Below are 21,652 nucleotides of genomic sequence, written 5' to 3'. Positions count from 1 at the left end.
CAATCTACGTGGCACGTACTGCGATGGTGCTGCCGCAGCGCTGAAGGAGGAACGTGGGGGATTGTGACGCTTGGGATCAGGGGACGGCATCGCCCATGCTACTCAACCCGGGACAAGCACCCCACGAGATGGGAAGAGGCAAGCTGGTGTGTTTCGCAGATTCCCGTGCCATTGACCTCACAAGGGATTGGCGCAAGGCATGTTGGCTCAGACGAGGTCGGTTGACGAGACGCAGCGTTGACATCCAGGTGGTTTGCCCATGTGCTCTGGCCATTGGTCGACACGGGCTGCTCCACCTGCGCTTGCATGGGCATCCCACCTTGCATTCACCTCACCCACCCTAGAGCTCGACAACGAGCTGGCGGGGTTGGCTGGGCTCAATTGAGCTGCTCTTGTTAGTGGGGTAGCTTCACTCAGGGTCCTAGACGGCGCCGGGGGGGTCTAATCTGCTTCACTTCTCAAGAATAGCATTTCGGTGATGCATATCTCTCAGACTACGACGCCCCCGCCTGTGTAGACGATACTGTGTCGTCTCGCAATCTACAACCATCAATGCCATGTAGATGATACATGCGCCTGGTCGAGTGGCCATCTGATAGGTAAAACCATGGAGAGGAGGGTATATATCACTCACGTTGCTCCCAATGCACGAATGCTGAGCCACTGGTCTCTTTCCTCTTTCTCTAGAATTCTCTCTTCTGCCAATTCAACTTGTCCTGACTTTTGGCTTTGCTTCAACACACCCTCTCTGCTCCTGAAGAAATGAGAGAATACCATGGCTTCTCTTGGTGGTAACATTATGCCCCTGGGCATGGATTACAAAACAACCTTTGCTGGACTCAGCGCAGTCATCCTTGGCGGCCTGCTGTTTTCCAAAATTCTTCCCAAAAACGACACAAAGAGTGGCGAGGCTCCCAGCCTGCTGAGATCCTTCTCGCTCTTTTTCTACTCCTGCTTCATCAAGCCGCACGATGGCGACAAGGAGGGCAACCAACAGGGCGCCCTCGAGAGCTTCTACAAGAAGCAAGCCGGCGTCTATGATGCTACCAGGAAGCCCCTCCTGCAAGGCAGAGAGGATATGCTTGTACTCGTCGCGGCTCAGCTGAAGGCGAAGGCCCCCAAGGGCTCAAAGAAGGGAGAAAAGGAGAGGCGCATTTGGGTTGATGTAAGTCTGCGCAACATCGGTATCCGAGGTGACTAGCTGACTCTGCCGTAGGTCGGTGGAGGAACGGGCTGGAACATTGAGGCCATGTCCGCCTTCGTCAACGTCCCCGAGTTCTTTTCCAGTGTTTACCTTGTTGACTTCTCCCCCTCTCTGTGTGAGATTGCTCGACAGCGTTTCGAACGACTTGGCTGGAACAATGTCAAGGTCGTTTGCGAGGACGCGAGAAAGTTCCGCCTGGAGGATTATGAGAATGATCTTCCAAGCAACCGCATCCCTCCTCACTCGCCTGTCATGAGCTACTTCTCCAAGAAGCAAGCCGAACATGGTCGTGCGGATCTCATCACCATGTCGTACAGCCTGTCCATGATTGTGAGTCTTGTAAATCACCTGCCATGTGAACTTTGCAACTGACTTGTTTTAAAGCCCGACTACTACTCGGTCATCGAGTCGCTCACCTCGCTTCTGTCCCCCGACGGTATCATGGGAGTTGTGGACTTCTACGTCCAGTCCGAGATCGATTTTGCTTTCCGCAACTACACTGCTGGACTCGTCGGGCGCCACGTCAACTGGTTCTTGAGGACCTTTTGGCGTGCCTGGTTCGATCTCGACCGCGTCGGCCTCGAGGCCGGCCGCCGTGACTACCTCGAATACAAGTTCGGTAGCATGCTCAACATCAACGCTCGGAACACTTCACTCGGCCACATCCCTTACTACATCTGGGTTGGTTGCCACAAGAAGCCCTTCTCTTCCTCAAGTCTTCCTCACGAGATTATTGAGAAGATCGACGCGCTTGCAACCAACTCCCCTTACCTGTACCCCACCAACCAGAAGGATGCCCTGACCCGCGCCATCGATAAGGCCGCGCCTGAGATTCGCTCCAAGGCATTCATGGCTGCTATCCAGAACCTGTCTGCAAATGTTCCTCTGCCCGCCTTCTTCTACCAGAACCACCATTGGCGTATCTACTACGACGACCGCCTCCAAAAGCACACTCAGTTCAACGACGAATACATCTACGCCTTCACGTGGGAGGACTCGCAGGTCGATGAGCGCCTGCTCAAGCTTGGCGCTGATGATGTTGTTCTGGCCATCACTAGCGCCGGTGACAACATTCTCTCTTACGCCATGCAGAGCCCTGCGAGAATCCACGCCGTTGACCTGAATCCCACACAGAACCACCTCCTCGAGCTCAAGGTAGCATCTTACACGGCTCTCCCGTATGAGGACTTCTGGAAACTCTTCGGCGATGGCAAGCACCCTGACTTCCGCACCCTTCTCCTCAACAAGCTGTCTCCGCACCTGTCTAGCCGTGCCTTCCAGTACTGGCTCAAGAACGTCCACGTCTTCACCAACAACAAGGGTTATGGTCTCTACGACACCGGTGGCTCTCGCCACGCTATCCGCTGCTTCAAATGGCTGACCCGCATATTCGGCTGCGCCGGTGCTGTGAAAGACTTCCTCGCCACCAAGACACTGAATGAACAGCGTGAAATCTGGCACACCAAGATCCGTCCCGCTCTTCTATCGAAGCTCGTCAGCACGGTTGTCGTCAGTCAGGAGAGCTTCCTCTGGTCTGCCCTTGGCGTCCCCAAGAACCAACTTGCCATGTTTGAGAACGACCACTACGAGAGCGATGCCGTCAAGGGTCCCAACCCCATCTCTCGCAAGACCCGTTCCCACGCTGTCTGGCGCTACATGATAGACACCCTCGACCCTGTCGCCGAGGAAACCCACATCGCCACCAACAACCCGTACTACATGGTCTCCATGACGGGCCAGTTCACCCGCCGCTGCCACCCAGACTACCTCGCCGAGAAGGCCCACGCGAAGCTCTCGCGCCCCGGCGCCTTTGACGGCCTGCGCATCCACACGGATGAGATTGACGAGGTCATCAACCGCATCGCGCCCAGCACGCTGACCGTCGCCGTCGTCATGGACAGCATGGACTGGTTCGACCCCGACTCCTCGGCCGCGGCTGCCCAGATCACCAAGCTCAACCGCGCGCTCAAGACGGGCGGCCGCGTGCTTCTGCGCTCGTCAGGGCTGAGCCCCTGGTACATCAAGGTGTTTGAGGCTCATGGCTTCTCTCCCAAGCGTGTCGGCGCTCGCACCCCGGGAACTTGCATCGACCGTGTCAACATGTATGCGTCGTGCTGGATCTGCACGAAGACGGAGAACCTCCCTCCCCCGACGCCGGAGATGGACCGCGCGGGCGGCTCAGAGATTACGAGTTTCTCTCTGTAGACGTGAGTTCGTGATCGCAGATGCTACTGTTTTTGGGAATCCTATGGGTAGCGCTGGGGTTGAATATGATGATTTATGAGAGTTGGTTTGTGCGGAATATCAAGAATGCTTCTTAGGTGTTGCTCAAGCGTTGGAAAATATACGAAAAATAATGATGGTCCCTGCATTCGTTGCTTGCTGCATGTCAATCAATACTGGTGTTACCCACATGATGCCCTGTAGACGACAACGTCCAGAACTGGACGATGCCCATTCCATGTCTTTATTCTTAACCGGTGTTTAATTCATGCACTTTGGCATCCTATCATCACTTCTTGTCTTCATATAACTTGACCTCTTTTCATACTCATTCTGCATTCCATACTTTGTGTCTGTAGGTAGGGTACCTTGCCTAGGAATTCAGTAGTGGGCATCATAGACTACAAGCCCGAGTTACTTACAATGGATACCTCCTTTGGTAGTAGTTGTCTAGGACTTACAACTCAGGTTGAGCACCACAGATCGATAAAGGCCAGGAACTTAACAATATAAATACTGTCAAGGTACCTAGGGTGTCGAATAGACACTGCAATGAATGCCATAGTGAGCAGGCGCTCTTAGAAGTGGCCGTCCAGAACTCTTCCTGGTACCTTACCCCAAATCCACTGGCAAAGAAGGGGCCACCAAGTACCTTTTTGCTGGCGTCGCTGCCGTGGTACATCCCCAGACTTTGCGTTCAGGACACTACACGGGTGCGCCCATCAACTTCCAATGCAGGGGGCGCTCGACCCATACTTTTACCACAGTCAACCAATCCAAGAAGCATGCTGGCGTGCCGGGCGGCGCGATCTCGACCTCCAGTGACCCTTCGACGTCAGCTCTCGATACTCCAATCCCGACATCTCTTTCCATCTCAACGTTCGAAGACGACGACCTGCATGATCTAGCCTCATCACAAACTGGGTCTCACTTGGGAAACCCGACAGCAGACAGCACGCGATGCCTCCCGCTGCGAGCCAGAAGGGCACCGGCAAGAAGGCCGGGCCCAATGCCATGCGACAGCGCAGCCGCAACACGACCCCGAGCTCCGTCGTTCCATCTGCCAGCCTGCCCCCTATCGAAGCCGTCGACACCGACTATCTCGAATTACGCGTCGAACAGTTCCGTAATCTCAACTATGACGACCTTGTTGACCAGGGCGCGTCCAACGCCGTCATCCCGGACTCCAAGAGCCTTGATGGCATGATCGCTCGCCTCCAGCGCCTGCAGGAGACCATAGACAGACGGAGCAATTTCTGCGACAGAGGAATGCGCATATTGGCGAGCACCCGTAAGCAGTATATCAACGACGTCGACGAGGACGCCAAGGAAGGTGTCAAGGCCGAGGGCGATTCCAAAAAGACGGGCAAGACGAACAAGAAGAAGAGGAAGGCCGCAGATACCCTGGCACCCCAGGATGCAGCAGTCGGTAGGTCACCAACCTCTTTCGGCCTTGCCTGGCCTAGTGTCCTTTTCACTTTTTTTTCGTGCTCTTGGTTTATTCGTGGGGCATGCGACACTTATTGGGATTTCACTTGTTTACCGCGAATCATCCTCGTATTCACCACCGTACTGACTTCACCCGCTGCTCCAGAGCGGTCATCCCCGCTTCGGGAATCCACTAAACCACGAAAGCTTTCGCGCGACAACGACTCGGCCAGTTCTTCCCTGTCACCCGTCGCACCCGCCACTCCGTCAGCAATGGAAGTCGACGACAAAACAAAAGCAGAGGAAAATGAAGAGGAGGAGAGCTCAGAAGACGAGGGCGCGCCGCCAAAAAAGGCGCAGCCCGCTGCTCACACTTTCGGCGACGATCCCTCAACCTTCCCCGACCCGACAGTCTATGAAATTCTCCCAACGAAACCCGGCATGTCAGCAGACGAGCTGAGGCAGATTTACTCTGTCGCCGTGTTCCCCCAGAGCGATCTGGCCGATCTCATCGCAGGAGATCCGCCCGACAAGGATTTTAGTAGCGCCAAGCCCAGTAACCAAATCAGCTTTTCGACCTTCTCGACGTACATGGAACCATACTTCCGACCATTCGCCGAAGAGGATCTTGCATTCCTGAGGGAGCGCGGCGATCGCGTGACGCCCTTCCACATGCCTAAGAGGGGCAAGAAACACTATACCGAGATTTGGGCAGAGGAGGATGGCGCCATGTCACTCGACAAGCCCTCGAACGCGCGCGAGCAGTTGGCGCCCAACCAGGCCCGTGGTGCCATTGATAACATGGACGACGAGGTGGCGGAAACCGACAAGCTGTCCGTGGGACCGCTGCTCTCGCGGCTCATGCAGGCGATGCGACCCGAAAACCGACCGCAGGCCGATGAAGAGAAGACAGGCGTCAATGGTATCACTAACGGGGACACGGCCATGAATGGTAGCGTAAACGGCGACAACGGAGATGCGCAGCAGAGTTTCAGCGACGATAAGGCGCCGCCAGTACCCCCAGCAGCCTTCATGCCGGAATCGAACTCAGAGGCGTGGAAGAAGGCGTCACATCCAAAGCTAGAATACACGCAGGTCGATGAACGAATCAAGCAAGAGCTGAGGCATATTGGCTTCTTGCCGCAGGAAGGAAACTTTGAGGGCGAGTACGACGGCGCATTCGACGACGAAGTCGCAGCCAGATTACGACTCCTACAAGGTCGCCTGCGAGAGCAGATGCTCATCAACGGCGCACGCAAAGCCAGACTTACCGAGCTTGTCAAAGAGCGCATGGCCCACCAGGAGTACCAAACCATTCTGGAGGATCTTGATTCCCAGGTCCAGGCCGCGTATCTGAAGAGGACGCGTACTATGGGCAAGAGCAAGAAGAACAAGCGTCCCGGCGGCGCGGGAGGCGGAAGCCATGCTGTCGGCGGCGCGGCTGGCATGGCCAGGCCGGGCATCGGCGATATGACCAAGACGCTCATGGAGCGGCGTAAGCGTTGGATCGATACTATAGGATCAGTATTCGATGACGAGAATCTGGGCAAGGTTCCGCGCAGCTCAGAGCCCGACTCTTCGATTTTCAGGGCGGGGATCATGGGTGATTTGATGAAGAAGGAGAAGGCACAATGGGACGAGGAGGTTGAGGAAGAGTAAACGGTTGCTCTGCGATGTTCAGTGTCTAATGAATCAGTTTGACATCTGTTATGACTAGTAACTCTACTTTCTGGGTTTGGTTTCGGTGGGAGGCAGGCAATACGACTTTTCACTGGGCACAGTCGACGGCGTTTGGGCATTCATAGAAACAGTGAGAGAGAGAGGCCTAGTGCGAACGAATAAGGTGTTTTGGGAGTTATTGATAGCAACTATGGCTTGACCAGGTCAGAAGAGCAAAGATACCGGTTACTCAACCCAGAACTGCATCCACAGCCAACGTTTTGCCCATATCCAAGTCGACTACCAAGTCAGCCTTGACATAGGCGCCCCTCTACCTCCTTGAAGATACGTCTGCTTTGACTAAACACTGCCAGGCGCTGTGGGCTCGCCGTTCAATGGCCCTGCACGTCTTCAACTCTTGCTTTTACCAAACACTGCCAGGCGCCGTGGGCTCGCCGTTCAAAGGCCCTGCACCTCTCCAACTCGCAATCATTGAAAGCCAGAAGCCAAATTGTCGGTCGTAAAACCCTCGAAAAGGCGGATTAAGCTCCTCGACGGCTTATCTAAACATCCACCCCTTTTGGCTTCCTTTTCTCGTTGTCGATTGCTCTAAAGCGGATAAGGGTGCGGTATGATGGATTTGCTGCTCGTCCTACGGCACTTATCCAAGCTGCCGTACTTGTTGTGAGCTGGTAACGTTAGCCAACCCCGTCGTCAAACACTCGAAAAGATGGGAAAGGGGCTACTCACTGGCTTCCCACCACGCCGCTGAAACCATGCCTCTGTTGCAACCAATGGCGGTTTCGAATTGGAACGCGAGCTCGCCGTCGCGTCCGTGGTCTTTCCCACAGTAGTGAGGATACGCATCGTGAGACCAAGCCGCGCAGCTGCAAGTCGATGATAAGCAATCGATGAAGCTTTGGAAGGGTCTACATAAGAGGGTGACACTCACTGGACTCCAAACTGTTGCAGTCCTTTCCAGAATCTGCTGCAGATCTCGTCAATGTCTGCATTGTCGGGGAGGTTTACCGTTGTGCCTGAGTATCGGCGAGACGACGGCGCGAACTTGGTAAGCCCATAGAGGTTCATGAAGCATGAAACCTCCGGCTTGCGCATTCTGCCTTTCCCGCCAGTAGGTTCTGTACTGGCGAGGGAGAGGAGTGTCACCCCGAGGATGAGGAAAGCTAGCTTTGAGACCTTCATGATTGGCAGGATATTGGTGTTTGAACTTGGTGGAATGCTGATGTTTGAACCTGATGAGATGCTGATGTTCGAGATCGCTGCTGGATTGACGGCCACGAGAAGAGTCTTATATAAAGATGGAAGGTTCACGACTAGAGAAGATCAGGTTGACTATCGAGTTGTCTTCGCAAATTCCAAACTCTCTGTGCAGTGGCTGCTTGAACTGCAGAGATGACATCGTGGCTGCTGCACTCTAGAAAAGTATTTACATCGAAGTGGAACCGCACATCCTTCTCATTCTGTTTGCGGCTGAGGCGGAACGGAAAACCAAACAGACTCACTTCTTCTCGCAGCCAATTCTGCCGTACTTGTTCTTGGTGGCCTCCCACCATGCGGCCTCGAGCATCCCCGTGTTGCAAGCCAGGCCGGTCTCGAATTCCCACTCCAGCGTGCCCTTCTCGGTGCCTTCGCGGCAGAACTGCTTGAACAGACCAAAAGACCAGACCCTGCGCGGCGTGTTGGTCGGCAAGCAGGGCGTCAAATAGTTCCCCAACATCTGCAGGACAGAGGAGACAGGAGAGGGAGAGATCTTACTGGCACATCCAAAAGTTCCTCAGTTCCATCCACAGCTTGTGACACACCTTGGGGATATCATCCTCAACATTGTATGCATTGACAATGTACCGGTAGTTGACCGGAACCGGCTGGCCGCCGATGTGAATCTGGCCAACTTTCTTCCGATGGCACCAAGGTTGTTGAGCGTCCCGGTTGACCAGGCCTGCGAGGACGGAGCAGATTGTGCTGACGATGAGGAGGACTGCCAATTTCATCATGACCAGGGGAAGACTGGGGCGGTCTGAAAAGTTGGCGATGGTCAGAAGCAGAGTTGACCAGAGGCGAGAAAAAGGCATGTGATGTGGACTCTCATCAAGAAGAGAGTACGGTTGTTTACTTGTATCCGCTCATCCTGGTTACACGGATCGTGAGTTCTTGGATGCTTTTGTGCTGGTTCTAAGGGTGACAGTCACACGTAGTTCGACTCGGGCAAACAAGAGAAGAACAAAATGGCAGTGGCGACAACGAGTGTTGTACATATCACGAAAAAGTGTAGTAAATATTTTTCATACTCAGACTTGAGCTTTGTGATATTAAGCCTTAGAATGAATCGCCGGAAACAACACGACGAAACATCTTCAATGAGTTGGATGACCAAGTCTTTTGCAGTCACAAGGTAGAGAGGCCTACGGGTCTTCGTGGCCATCGGATGAGGCTACACAGGTTGGGGATGCTGGATTCCAGGCAGCGCGAACATGCGGAAATTGGAAAGAAATTCAAACTCCTGGAAAAGTTGTCATACATCTTGGCATAGTCAAAGCCCCTCGCAAACGACCTGTTCTTGAAAGCACTGGAGTTTTCACAATCATCCCGGCAACGACTTGGGCCTCCTTAACAGCCAGACGATGTCCAACATGGCAAGGTGTCTTAACCCCGAGAATATCCAAGGTATGCGCTACTTTCTATTGGCAGAGAGTCTCTGTTTGTTATTTGGCGTAAATCCAAGAGCCCGGCCATGGTGAAGCTCCCTGAGCGAGGCTTCGATATCCAAACCAACATATTGGGTATTCCGTCTGTTGTCGGCTTCTTTTCAGGTCATTGCGGCATTCAGGGCTTTGTTCTGGATAGTACGTCTTCGTCCCCTTAACTCTTCGCCATCGCCCATTTCGACTCATATAATATTCGTACCAGCGGCACTTTGTTCGACCGACACGGTTCCAGGTCTGTGAGAAGTAAGTAATTGGTAGTCAGTTGACAACCCCGGATATACGGCAAGCGTGGGAGGTTTCGATGCCCTGGAGTCGGGAGGTGGTGTTCGGGAAGGCTTCGACGGCCCGATGCATGAGACGGCGCTCAAGCTTATCGCCTAAAATTGGACGTAATGCCTATTAGACAGAAGCGAGGCGTGCATTGGTGGTTCTGTGCCTGTCGCCCAAGGGCCTTCCTTGTGCGGGGTAGCTGCTACGGTGGGCAGTTGGTGGGGGGCCTATCAGAGCCTGCCCTTCTGGGAACTCACCCAAGGGCCCGGGTCTTATCAATCATTCCACTTGGCCGCCGGTCCAGGCCCGAGGGCGGCCACCAGCGCTTTTTTTTTTTTTTTCCTTTCCTCTTTCTCCCGTCTGATTGACGGGCCTGGGCGCCCGGGCGCGGGCGCACACGCTGACTGCCGCTATCTCTGGCAGGTGGTGCTGGGGGACGGGAACTCTGGTCTGGTCTGGGGGGTGGGCGCCACACTACCGTCTTTAGCTGACTTGAGGAATTCAATCTCTTTCCGTCCTTCTCATCAACAACTTCCCCAGGCTTTTGTTTGTTTTGCGTGTCATTGAGAGATTCTGGTTTGAAAGTCCCAGCTCGCCAGGATGCATCTCGTACCAAAAGAGGTCTGTACCCCAACTGTCTCTCTCGCGCGCTCTCTTACACATCCCTGTCGCCTTGGCGGTCCAGAGCAAACTGAACGGCACGTTAACGGGGGACGTCGTGATTGTAGCTCGATAAGCTCACCATTTCTCAATTGGGCTTCCTGGCCCAGCGGCGCCTTGCCCGGGGCGTCAAGCTTAACCACTCGGAAGCAACGGTACGAAAACCCCTTCAGGCGGTGATATCGCTGCCATCCAATCTCGCGTGCACTAACACCAACCGCAGGCTCTCATCGCGAACAACTTGCAAGAGCTCATCCGCGATGGGAACCATACCGTCGCCGACCTCATGAGCCTGGGTGCCACCATGTTGGGAAGACGTCACGTCCTCCCCGCTGTGTGTAGTACCCTCCATGAGATCCAAGTCGAGGGCACCTTTCCCTCAGGTACCTATCTCGTGACAGTCCACAGTCCCATCTCGACAGACGATGGTGACCTGGCCCGCGCCTTGTACGGGAGCTTTCTCCCTATTCCTAGCAACGATCTCTTTGCCTTGCCCGAGGTGACAGTATATGAACCCAAGAAGCAACCCGGTGCTGTGGTTGTCGCCTCAAAACGAGTCACACTCAGCGAAGGCCGCAATCGCATCAGACTCAAGGTGACGAGTAGAGGTGACCGTCCCATCCAAGTCGGCTCACATTACCACTTCATCGAGACGAATCCCCAGCTTGAGTTTGACCGTGAAAAGTCGTATGGCTACCGCCTGGACATCCCAGCCGGCACCTCGGTGCGTTTCGAGCCCGGCGACGTCAAGACTGTGACACTCGTCGAGATTGGAGGACACAAGGTCATCCGCGGCGGCAACAGACTGGCAACAGGAGGCGTCGAGCTTTGGAGGGCAAAGGAGATTGTCGAGAAGCTTCAGCTGGCCGGCTTCGCCCACGCCCCGGAGCCGGAGGCCATCCTCAACTTCACCGAGCTGTACCAGATGGAGCGCTCTGCCTATGCGACCATGTTCGGCCCCACGACGGACGACTTGGTGCGTCTCGGCAGCACCGATCTTTGGATCCGGGTTGAGAGGGACTTTACCGTGTACGGAGACGAGTGCAAGTTCGGCGGTGGTAAGACGCTGAGAGAAGGAATGGGCCAAGCGACGGGCCGGCCGGATTCGGAGTCATTGGACATGGTTGTGACCAACGCGCTCATCGTCGACTGGTCCGGCATTTACAAGGCGGACATCGGTGTCAAGAACGGCATGATCTCCGCCATCGGCAAGGCGGGCAACCCGGATGTCATGGACGGCGTGACGCCCGGCATGATCGTCGGCAGCTGTACGGACGTGGTGGCCGGCGAAGGCAAGATCATCACCGCCGGCGGCATCGACACCCACATCCATTTCATCTGCCCCCAGCAGGCAAACGAGGCCGTCGCGTCGGGTATCACGACGATGCTCGGCGGAGGCACCGGCCCCAGCGCCGGCACGAGCGCCACAACCTGCACGCCCGGCAAGAACTACATGCGCGAGATGCTCCAGGCCTGCGACTCGCTGCCGCTCAACATCGGCATCACCGGCAAGGGCAACGACTCCGCGCCCGAGGCCCTGCGCGACCAGGTCCTGGCCGGCGCCTGCGGCCTCAAGCTCCACGAGGACTGGGGCACCACGCCCGCGGCCATCGACACCTGCCTCAGCGTCTGCGACGAGCTCGACATCCAGTGCCTCATCCACACCGACACCCTCAACGAGTCCGGCTTCGTCGAGTCCACCATCAACGCCTTCGCCGGCCGCACCATCCACACGTACCACACCGAGGGCGCCGGCGGCGGCCACGCCCCGGACATCATCTCCGTGGTGGAGCACCCCAACGTGCTGCCCTCATCCACGAACCCGACGCGGCCTTACACTCGTAACACCCTAGACGAGCACCTCGACATGCTCATGGTCTGCCACCACCTGTCCAAGAACATCCCCGAGGACGTCGCCTTCGCCGAGTCGCGCATCCGCGCCGAGACCATCGCCGCGGAGGACGTGCTCCACGACCTCGGCGCCATCAGCATGATGTCCTCCGACTCCCAGGCCATGGGCCGCTGCGGCGAGGTCGTCCTGCGCACCTGGAACACGGCGCACAAGAACAAGGTCCAGCGCGGGTTCCTGCCCGAGGACGAGGGCACCGGCGCCGACAACTTCCGCGTCAAGCGCTACGTGTCAAAGTACACCATCAACCCGGCCGTCGCGCAGGGCTTCGGCCATCTCGTCGGCAGCATCGAGGTCGGCAAGCTCGCCGATCTCGTCGTGTGGGACCCGGCGTGGTTCGGCACCAAGCCCACTCTCGTCATCAAGAGCGGTCTCATCGCGTCGGCGCAAATGGTAAGCCTGACCTCATCCTCACTCAACTTGTAACTGTTACTGACTCCCCACTCACCAGGGTGATCCAAACGCCTCGATCCCGACGGTGCAGCCCATCATCGCGCGGCCCATGTTCGCGCCCCTGGTCCCGCCGTCGTCCGTCCTCTTCGTCTCCGCCGCGTCCATCGAGTCGGGCGCCATCGCCTCCTACGGCCTCAAGAAGCGCGTCGAGGCCGTCCGCAACTGCCGCAACGTCGGCAAGAAGGACATGCGCTACAACGACAGCATGCCCAAGATGCGCGTCGACCCGGAGAGCTACGTCGTCGAGGCCGACGGCGAGGTCTGCCGCGCCGACCCGGCCGAGGAGCTGCCCTTGACGCAGGCCTTTTACGTGTACTAGAAAGAGAGTGAGAGAGAGGAGAGGGGGCAGGGCAGCGCAACGCAACGCGTATTTAACTTGGCAGCAGCAGTAGCATGGAGTCAATGGAGTAGCAAGGGAACTTGTAGTCGCCGGTGGGTTGGATGAGTAACACGGCATATTAATTGTTAAGCAAGTGAGGGGAAGAAGGGAGCAAGCAAAGCACGTCGTTTGGTTTGGGAGAACATTGTTGGGGAAGTTGGCAAGCATGAGCATGGGAGTCTTAATGACATGGATATACGCAGTATGAATCAGCCAAAAAAGCAATATAGCCTCTTTTCTTAATCTTGGCTGAAGAGCAATGAGTTTGACATGACGCTTTTTATTTGAACGCACGCCTCAGTCTTCAGCGAGAAGCGATGAGATCACTCGACGACCTTATCTACTGTAGTTAGAACGACATGAAGAGCCTACATGGGCCAAAAGTTCAATTGATCGACTAAAGTCAACTGTCAACTACAGTTTGAAACTTCCCAAGTCACATGAGATGAACGAGTAACGATCAATTCTTTGTTGATTCATGTCCGTCATAATACATACAGGACACCCAGAGGGGTTCAACGTATAAAAACAAATGCCGACCAGACCAGATCCCTTAGCCGTCGATCCACCTCGCTCATCATAGCTTGAGCGTTTTGTATACCTCGCCTACCCTTTGAGATCCTTAATCACGCCTGTAAAAAATCATACACGCCATGCGCAAATGTGCGCAGCGATTCCAAGGACCCAAGCAGAAGTGGTCCTGTTCCCCAGTCCGGTCCTTTTGGCGCAACCGCCAACACTACGGGGCCACAAGAGGCCAGCAACGGACCGCGAGCAGTGAGGTATCATCTTTGCAAAAACCCAGAAACCCAGAAACCAGAAGAGAAGAAAAGCGAAAGAAAGACAACATTTAGTTCTTCTTCTTGCTGCGGCTCTTCTTGGCAGTGGCAGGCTCCTCGACGGCGTCGGCAGCCTTGGTTGATGTGCGGCGGCGCTTCTTGTCAGGGCTGGCGGGGGTTGTGGTGTTCTTAGCATCGGCCTCAGCGGCCGGGGTGGCAGTCTTGCGCTTGCGGGTGGAGGCGGGCTTCTTAGGGGTCTTGACGGGGGCGGGAGCCTCCTCCTCATCGTCATCCTCGCCGACGGCATCAACGGAAGCGCCCTGGGTGAGCTGGTCGGCAATAGCATCGTTCTCATCGGCAACAGCCTCAGAGGGGGCAATCTGGATGCTGTGCTCCTCGGCGTACTTCAGGGCAGCCTCGTCATCCATGAGCCTGGCATCTTGGTTGCCACCCTGCTTGTAGGCATGGACGCGGGCCTGGTACAGGCGCAGGTTGTACTGGTAAGCGTTGTTCCAGCCAGCCTTCTCGACAGGGTTCATGGCCTTCCAGCGGCGCTGGCCCTCCTCCTGGACAGCACCCTTGGGAGCCTGCTCACCAAGGTCGCTAGCAATGATGGGGCGGGCAGTCTGCATGTAAAGGAAGTAGGGGGTCAAAGGACGCTTAGGAGCGTTGGGGTCGTGGGTGCGCTTCTTGCGCTCCTTCTTCTCCTCAACGGGGGCAGGCTGGTAGGGAGCGCCGGGCTGGAGAGCCAGGGCTGGCAGTCCCATGTTCTGGGCGACGGCATGCTCAAGGTTGAGAAGAGGAAGGTCAATGCCAGGAATGCCCTCGTTGGCAGGCTCGCCAAGAAGCAGGCTGGTCTGGCGGTAGTAGTCCTCAGAGAAGTTCTTAATGAGCTCAAGGATGGTGATGAGGCGCTGGTGGACCTGAACAGTATGGTCAGCATCATGTTTGAAGCAAGTCTCAGTGTGTATGGAAAGTGAGCAATGAAGCTGTAGCTGAGCTTGAGAGCTTGTGTGGGTCGCAGGTGCAAAGCAAGGCGCGGGTTCGACATGGGAACATGTAAACATCGGCGGTAGTGCGCCGCGTCTCGCGCAAAAAAGCAGCTTTGCGAGCAGCAGATAAGGCTTGCTCAATCGCGGAGACTTGGCATTCGCAGGGAAAACTGTGCGAAAATTGGGCACGGCACAGAGAGAAGAGGAGGGAAATCGTGCAAAAAGGTAAGATGCGCGCGTTGATCATGGGTGTAATGTTTTGATGCCGAGAACCAAAGCGCGTAGGCCCTGCAAGGTGAAGCTGGGGCGGACTCGACTCCGGGGCGTTCTACCCGTTCTGGTGTCGGTCGTGGGACAGGGCAGGCCGAATATTCGGTGGGAGTGAAGGGGCAGGACGTGGTAAAAATAAAAATAAAAATCATCTTACCGAATCGCGGACGCGGATGAAACCCTCGACATCAATGTGTCTGTGAGGGATTTGGACGGGAGCAACAGGCTGAGCAGGAGCGACGGGGACGGCGGCGACGGGAGGCTTGGGGGCCTCGGCGGCGACCTTCTTGGATGGGCGGGGCATTGTGATGGTGTTTTTGGCGAGTGTTGTTTTTTAGGCCAGTGGGCGCTGTAGTGAAGATGCTTTGATGCGCGACGATGGTAGCGAAGCTCGCTGAAGAAGTTGGGGGTTGGTGGTGGAGGATTTTGGAAGAGGTGCCTGGGAAAGTGAAGAAACGGGGGAAAAAAGAGGGAAGGGAAGGGAGGTCGGGGGAGGGCCTGAGCCGAATATGTAGTGCAGCCTGCCGGGGAGGGGGTAGCGAGTGATCTGGTGCACTCAGGTCTTGGGGGATGGGGGGGGCCGCAGGAGGGGGGAAAAATTCGGGCAGGTGCGAGTCCGCCCAAATAAAATAAAAATTGGGAGTGACGGGCCTGCCGCTGGTGGTCAGCCTGGCCGCCGTCCAGGGCTCCAGCCCAAAAGTGCAGCTGGGCCAGCTGTCCCGGTGTCCAGGCCTTCCGAACAGCAGCCCTTTTCTCCTCACTGTCCTCTCTGGCACCCCATTACGAACCTTCTCTCGTTCAATCACATCATGCGACACGTAAAAAGTGCCTGACACCCCTGCAGCCCCCCCGAGAGGCGGCATCCACCCAGGGCCTCTAATCAGTAAAAGACGAGAAAAAAATCCCTCGACCATCGCCCGATCGGTCTCTCGTCTGGCTCTGCTGCCCCAGCCAGCAGCAGTAAGCAATTGCTGATGCGCCGCCCCTCAGCATCGTGTTTTTTTGTGCACTTTCATTGTGAGCGACCCTCTCCACCTCTGGCACAGGGCAGCAATAGCAGCACCTCGTGCTCAGCGAAATCTTTGCTCCAGCTCCCTTCAGCCCAGGTGTCCTGAAGCTCCCTTTTCTCAGAACGCACCCATTTACCGCAAAGTGTCCGTTTCTCAGCAGACTACAGCAAACAGCACGCACCTGCCCAGACGGCTAGCCACAATGAGGCCAGAACAGCACAAGCACACACAATCCAGGCCGCCTCAGACACCCTACACGATCACACCCCAGCTCAGGGCCATTGAGAGGGCGAGGCTTGGTGCTGCAAGCTTTCCTCTACCGTACCCGCGGCCCGCCTGGCACTTCCCTTACCTCCCGGTCACCGCAAAAGGTAGGCAGGTACCTGCAACAGGTACCGTACCTGACTGAGGTGACTGGACTTCGCTGCTCTCGAGGTGCTGCCCAGGACCTAAACCTCCCGACCACCAAAGCCTTGTTGTGCCTTTGCTGTATTCTGCTATCGCCCAAGTTGCGACGCGTTGGCAATTGCTTCTTATTCTTGGGAGCAGCCGTATGACTTTCTGGGCATATACTAACTGTCCAGAGCGATGCGAGCACGTGCATCCCTCGTTCGTGGCCGTTGCGGATGTCTCAATCCTCTGGACGCGCCCTCTATTCTGCTGGACCTCGATGTGATGCTCTGGCGATACCTGCACAGGACTTCCGGCGGAGTGGTAATGGTGACGGGATACTTTTCGTTGCGCCCAATTTTCTGGCGGGCGCCCACATTTCCTGCGTGTGCACCATCACACCTCAATTAGCGATGATGCCCTGTCGCCCAATGAGGGGCCCAGGATGGGGGCACTCGCTGTGGCTTCGCCTGAGGGGAACCCGGAAAGAACAACAAGAAAAAAACAAATCCGAGCTGACCAGGGGTGCGAACACTCCTGTCGGCCTAAGGTAGGTACTCCAGGAACCGTACCTGCTTCGGCGGGACTCTCTCTCTCTCTCTTTCTCTTTCTCTCTCTGGGCCACACAGCACATCCGAGGCACCTTGCCCATTAAAGCAGCAAGACCTCTGGCAGGTCAGTGTTGGGCGCCTGTCCCCGCCTGTGTGTGCCTGAACAGAGCGGCCGCCGTTGAAAGCGATGGGCTTCCCTCTCGTCTGACCTGAGGAACCTGCGGTGACGAGCTTCCTCGCCATCGTCCTCTGACGCACTGCGAGTCGAACACCCCCAGAGCCCCCGAGAAAATCCCTTGTTCTCCCGACCACCCCGACAGCGGCCGACAGCGGCCACATTCTGAGGCCTTCCCCACTGTCCTGCTTATTGCTGCTGTGTTTTCCTCCTAAACTTCAGAGCTGAGGCCCCGTTATCGCACCACCAGGCTTCCACCCTTCCAGGTTCGACCCGACCTGCTCGCTCGCGTCCCCCAGGTCCAAGGGCACACGAAGCAAGCTGTCCTCGTCGGCGGTTGCCTTACTCGAAGTCCCCTCAAAAGGCACAATTTTACTGAGGTACCCTCCTGCCGAGGCGCTTTCCCTCGGCCCTCTCCTTCAGATGGCTCCTGGGTTAGGTACTTTCAGCGACGTACCCCATATTCAGTCGACTCAGGCCCAGCTGTCGCTGAATTGTTGGGAGCCTTGGGTCCGTCGATTCCCACGTCTGTTCTCCTCCCCGCCCTCTCTTATGTCGGGCCTGAGGGATCAGTGATCAGCCGGGAAAGAGAGAGGACCGCGTTGAAAGCGGGGTGCGTCAGAAGGCCGCCTGGAGAGTTTTCCAGCTCCCTCTCCGTCTCTCTTTCTCTGTAAGGTAGACTCTGTAGACTTGCCGCTGATCCCATCCACATGCTCAGCGCCCTTCGTGCCTCCCTCTGAGTCTCAGCTGTGGTAGAACTTGTCCCTCGTCCAGACTGTGCTCGCCCACCGCCGACTTCTTACCCCATCGCTGTCCTTTAGGGTCAACAGCGCCTCGCTTCACATGCCAACATTCCATTCAGAGGCGCCCCGTTCTGACCAGCAAAACCCAGCAATCTGCCTGTGACTTTGGTGACCGGGACTGAATGTTTCCTCTGCCATCGACGACCCGAGCCCCAAAGGTCTTCTGGGCAGCGCAGGCGACTTCCACTAAAGCCGTCTCGTCCGTTCCCCCCTCCTCGTCGATGCCGTCGTAATTAGGTGATCGGTTCAACTGCCCAGCGCCCACAAGGACTTCGGCATGATCACTGGACCTATCCGACTTGATCAAGACCTGTTCTCGCAAGTGGACGCTTCTTTTGACGTTCCCTACCTAATAGGCCATTGCTTGGTCCTTTCGACTGCATCGAACTCGGCTTTGGGCTCCCCAGGTTGCTGGCAAAAGCCAGCATCCCCTCTGTATATAGGCACCTACCGTCCTCGCTTTACCATCTGTCTCACATCTCGCGTTCGCTCTCATTACATTCGCATACGCCAGCTGTTCTCGAATCGACTCAAGCTTGCCAACTGCCTTGTTCCCCAGCGTACCTCATTGTAGGCATATGAGCCGTAATCAGGGCGCCAGCCGACAGCTCGGTCTAGACGTGCTCAGCTGGCTTGAGGTCCCGAATGTGCTCTGATCGAACAGATTGTGGTCTTTTTTTTGATCATCACTATCGTTGTATCTCCAGTAACCTGCGTGGGTGCTGTGATGTAAGAGTTATCTTGGTCAATACGGCTATCAGTAGAGGTGCAGGTGGTGGCAACGCGTACCCCTACACGCGTTGTTGTTCTACGCACATACTCTCCGCACAACGGCAACGCAATGCCGCAAGTGACCACCGCCTCGCTGGCCAGGCACAGCACATGGCTGTAACGGGCAGCCTGCCCCAAAGTGATGGAGGTGATGGCTTGCACTTTCACCGAGGCCACCGATTGGTCACCGAACTTCACCGAGCTAGGCTCTCAGCGCTGGCCTAGTGCATGTCTGATGCGACATCTTATCTGCTAAATACTTACGTGCGCGTATCTTCCATTAGGCAGCGCTCATGATGGCAGGCTTTTTGAGGACGACCTCTGAGCAAAAGGCAGGTATGTCCAAGACATCTCAAGAATCGCCGATGCAGCACATGGATTTGCGCAGCCTACCACTCTGATGTGAGGCGATGAACCACACGCGTAAACAACAACCTGCCAACAGGCCGCCTTCTCTGCACAGAGTCCAATACTCAGATGAGCATGCTGCTGGTGATCTCCGTATCTGACAGGGGCTACTATGGCCATTGGAAACTGAATCGCGCGCATGGCTCCTTGAGTTACTCTCAGAGGGCCGGTTGTTAAGGCGGCTGCGCGACCACGTTTTCTCGCTTACCTGCCCGAACCACAACATCGTGGCGCGAGCATTGTACCGAGCCACAGCGCGCCCCTCTGTAACGGCATGTCTCATGGCCCCATCTCTCGCGACGAGGGGTAGCTTCCACATGCGCGTCGAGGACTGTTCCTGTCCAGTGAGGCGCGGTGAGCATATTCACTGTGGCATGTGTGATGAACCGACAGACTACGCATTTCAATGTTTCCGATAAGCACAGAGAGCCTGTCCAGTGTCGAGTATTGGTTGTGGTGTAACTTGCGTAGCCTCCTCTGTCGATGGTGGCTCCGGGAGGAAGCTGTGTAACGGTCGTTGTCTTGGACCGTGTTTGCGACCGAGGGAGCGCGAGTGAGTTTCTCTGCGTGGTGTTAAGAGCATCAGTGTCACTTCCCAGCAAGACTTAAGCTCGGTTCTGGATTTCGTCACTCCTCTCGACCCGAGAGACCAGCGACGATGGCGACAGCCACGCGGTCGTCGAGAAATGGGTCGTTGGATGATGGTTAAAAGCGCCTACTGACTAGAGCTGTCAGCTAGCTCTCCGTTTGCGTACGCAGTGAAGCATCGATGCACAGTAGAAGCTGGCAAGAGCTGCCCCTCCTCCCGTGACACCAGGTGAAAGCCCCTCTCCCTTCCCTTCCCTTCCCTTCCCTTCCCTTTCCTGGGAGCTGGCCTTGACCGCGCCGACCGTCTCATCCCGTTTTGAAACGCGACCCCCATCGGTTTTGATGGGGACCTCAGCTCGCTGGAGGCAGCCCATTGGCAGCGGGCCAACCCCGCGACCCTCCAACAGCCGCGATGAGGTAAAAGCACTGGCGGCATGCGGGCAGCGGTCGCCCTCTGCCGCCGCGCAGATGGCAGGCAGGCCAAGCACCCGACGACGCCCGGCACAAGACGAGAGATGGACGTGACAGGGTTCGTGGCCATCCGAAGAAAGGTGATTTTCAGTTTCCTATTTTCAGTTTGGGTTCGCCTCAGCCCTCGCTGAAAGTATGAACGCTGGCCAGGGCGAGCAGCTGTCGATTGCTCATCCGAGACTGAGCTTGTTTGCGCATCATCGACCCCCGTAGCTACCCACACCAGCAACAATAAAGTACTTTGGGCGGGGAAAAAAAAACAGTTGATGAGATGACCCTCTCTCGAGGAAAATGGAAAGTCCTGGGACGTATCTGCAGCTTCCAATTCCACCTTACTTTGAGGTGCGAATTAGCACCGTGTTAAGATGTACCTTCCTGCCATCCGTGTTGAGGTGTGCGCCTTCCGCCGTCGTTCAGATAGAGCGTGAAGGAAAAAAAGAACTGTACCTAGACTGTCATCGGGTGCAAACTAAGACTGCGTCATCTCAACAACACCCGCAGGCGTTATCAAACCATCGGCGGCCACAAATTATCGGATTTCCTGACATCCAGGCACGCAAACCAAGTCACGGCAAGGCACCGTGCTTTCTCACTGCTCGCGGTTCACCTCACACAGCCTTCAGCTGGCCAAGGTCTGTCTGACGCGCCCGCCGGACAGTTAAGCACAACAGCATCCCGAGGACCGACGATCACCTACCGAATCCACAGCTGGCTTGAGCTTGATGCAGACCCCTGCCCCATTCCGACGTGCATCTACCGCGTACCGCCAGTCGCCGGCTACCTCAGATACCTCATTCGTGTATGTAAGTTCCCTACAGCTCCCAGGTACCCGTGCTCTCAGCGCCGCCGTCCAGCAATTCACCAAACTCGCAACCATCCCCCTGTCTTGATTCAAGCTCCCAATCGGCATCCGCAAGCCCCTCTACACAGTCCGCTGGCATTGGTGGGGGATTGTCTTGGCAGCAGCTATTGCGCAGTAGTATGATGCCATGGCACCTGGGGCTTGGACCACAGACCACCTCCAGTCCCTCTTTGACGCTGGCAGGTGGGATGTGAGAGGTGGGAGGGAGGGGCAGACAGACACAAGCATCAGATCGCGGATTGGACTGGCCTGGATCTGGCCTGGCCTCTGCTGCGTTACTGGAGCACCGTCCGCTTGTTTGATTGTCATTCTGGCTTCTGATAGCTCCGACTTCCAAGTTTCTCCATGCCAGACCAGACACTCGACGTCCCCAACCCAGCCAGCCTTGGAATACCGCAGTAACTTCCTTCGTGTTGCCCCTCCACCGCCTCTGAACCGTCAAAGGGCCCCTCCTTTTCTTCACCCCTTGGCCGTGTCATAACCTCCCGTCCTCCTTGCCTACCTTACCTATTTCATAACCTCTCCTCCCTCCCTCCATCATTCACCCAATCTGCCCTCCTGCAAACTCTGCCCCGCTTGACCCAACCACTAAGCTGTCTCTACAGAACTACAAACAAGATACCCCCCCAACTAAAACAACAAGAGAGAGGAGATACGAGGTAAAAGTCATC

At 56.2% G+C, this 21,652-nt stretch overlaps 6 protein-coding genes across 6 annotated transcripts; 3 read left to right on the top strand and 3 right to left on the bottom strand.

The window, feature by feature from the left end:
* Nucleotides 1-775: 775 nt before the first annotated feature.
* Nucleotides 776-3,409, top strand: CGCA056_v009601 (uncharacterized protein; the record flags this gene model as incomplete). Its single annotated transcript, XM_037324848.1, has 3 exons — nt 776-1,165; nt 1,217-1,534; nt 1,589-3,409. 3 exons carry the CDS (start codon nt 776-778, stop codon nt 3,407-3,409), a joined length of 2,529 nt encoding a protein of 842 aa, XP_037176481.1.
* A 978-nt stretch (nt 3,410-4,387) lies between these two features.
* Nucleotides 4,388-6,514, top strand: NGG1 (Chromatin-remodeling complexes subunit NGG1; the record flags this gene model as incomplete). The annotated part of the gene is made up of 2 exons (XM_037324847.1): nt 4,388-4,856; nt 5,022-6,514. The coding sequence occupies 2 exons, from the start codon at nt 4,388-4,390 to the stop codon at nt 6,512-6,514; spliced, it is 1,962 nt and encodes a 653-aa protein (XP_037176477.1).
* Nucleotides 6,515-7,123: 609 nt separating this feature from the next.
* On the bottom strand, nt 7,124-7,717 carry CGCA056_v009599 (uncharacterized protein; the record flags this gene model as incomplete). The annotated part of the gene is made up of 3 exons (XM_037324846.1): nt 7,124-7,203; nt 7,265-7,401; nt 7,467-7,717. The coding sequence occupies 3 exons, from the start codon at nt 7,715-7,717 to the stop codon at nt 7,124-7,126; spliced, it is 468 nt and encodes a 155-aa protein (XP_037176385.1).
* Nucleotides 7,718-8,033: 316 nt separating this feature from the next.
* On the bottom strand, nt 8,034-8,526 carry CGCA056_v009598 (uncharacterized protein; the record flags this gene model as incomplete). The annotated part of the gene is made up of 2 exons (XM_037324845.1): nt 8,034-8,202; nt 8,291-8,526. 2 exons carry the CDS (start codon nt 8,524-8,526, stop codon nt 8,034-8,036), a joined length of 405 nt encoding a protein of 134 aa, XP_037176376.1.
* A 1,584-nt stretch (nt 8,527-10,110) lies between these two features.
* Nucleotides 10,111-12,851, top strand: ure1 (Urease; the record flags this gene model as incomplete). The annotated part of the gene is made up of 3 exons (XM_037324844.1): nt 10,111-10,131; nt 10,394-12,472; nt 12,531-12,851. 3 exons carry the CDS (start codon nt 10,111-10,113, stop codon nt 12,849-12,851), a joined length of 2,421 nt encoding a protein of 806 aa, XP_037176309.1.
* Nucleotides 12,852-13,761: 910 nt separating this feature from the next.
* Nucleotides 13,762-15,256, bottom strand: HMO1 (High mobility group protein 1; the record flags this gene model as incomplete). The annotated part of the gene is made up of 2 exons (XM_037324843.1): nt 13,762-14,613; nt 15,110-15,256. The coding sequence occupies 2 exons, from the start codon at nt 15,254-15,256 to the stop codon at nt 13,762-13,764; spliced, it is 999 nt and encodes a 332-aa protein (XP_037176815.1).
* Nucleotides 15,257-21,652: the final 6,396 nt, after the last annotated feature.

Source organism: Colletotrichum aenigma (assembly GCF_013390185.1).
Source record: "Colletotrichum aenigma strain Cg56 chromosome Unknown KSG_Cg56_contig06, whole genome shotgun sequence".
NCBI classification, from domain to species: domain Eukaryota; kingdom Fungi; phylum Ascomycota; class Sordariomycetes; order Glomerellales; family Glomerellaceae; genus Colletotrichum; species Colletotrichum aenigma.
Note: the sequence above shows the minus strand (reverse complement) of the source record. Positions and strands in the feature narration are given on the sequence as shown.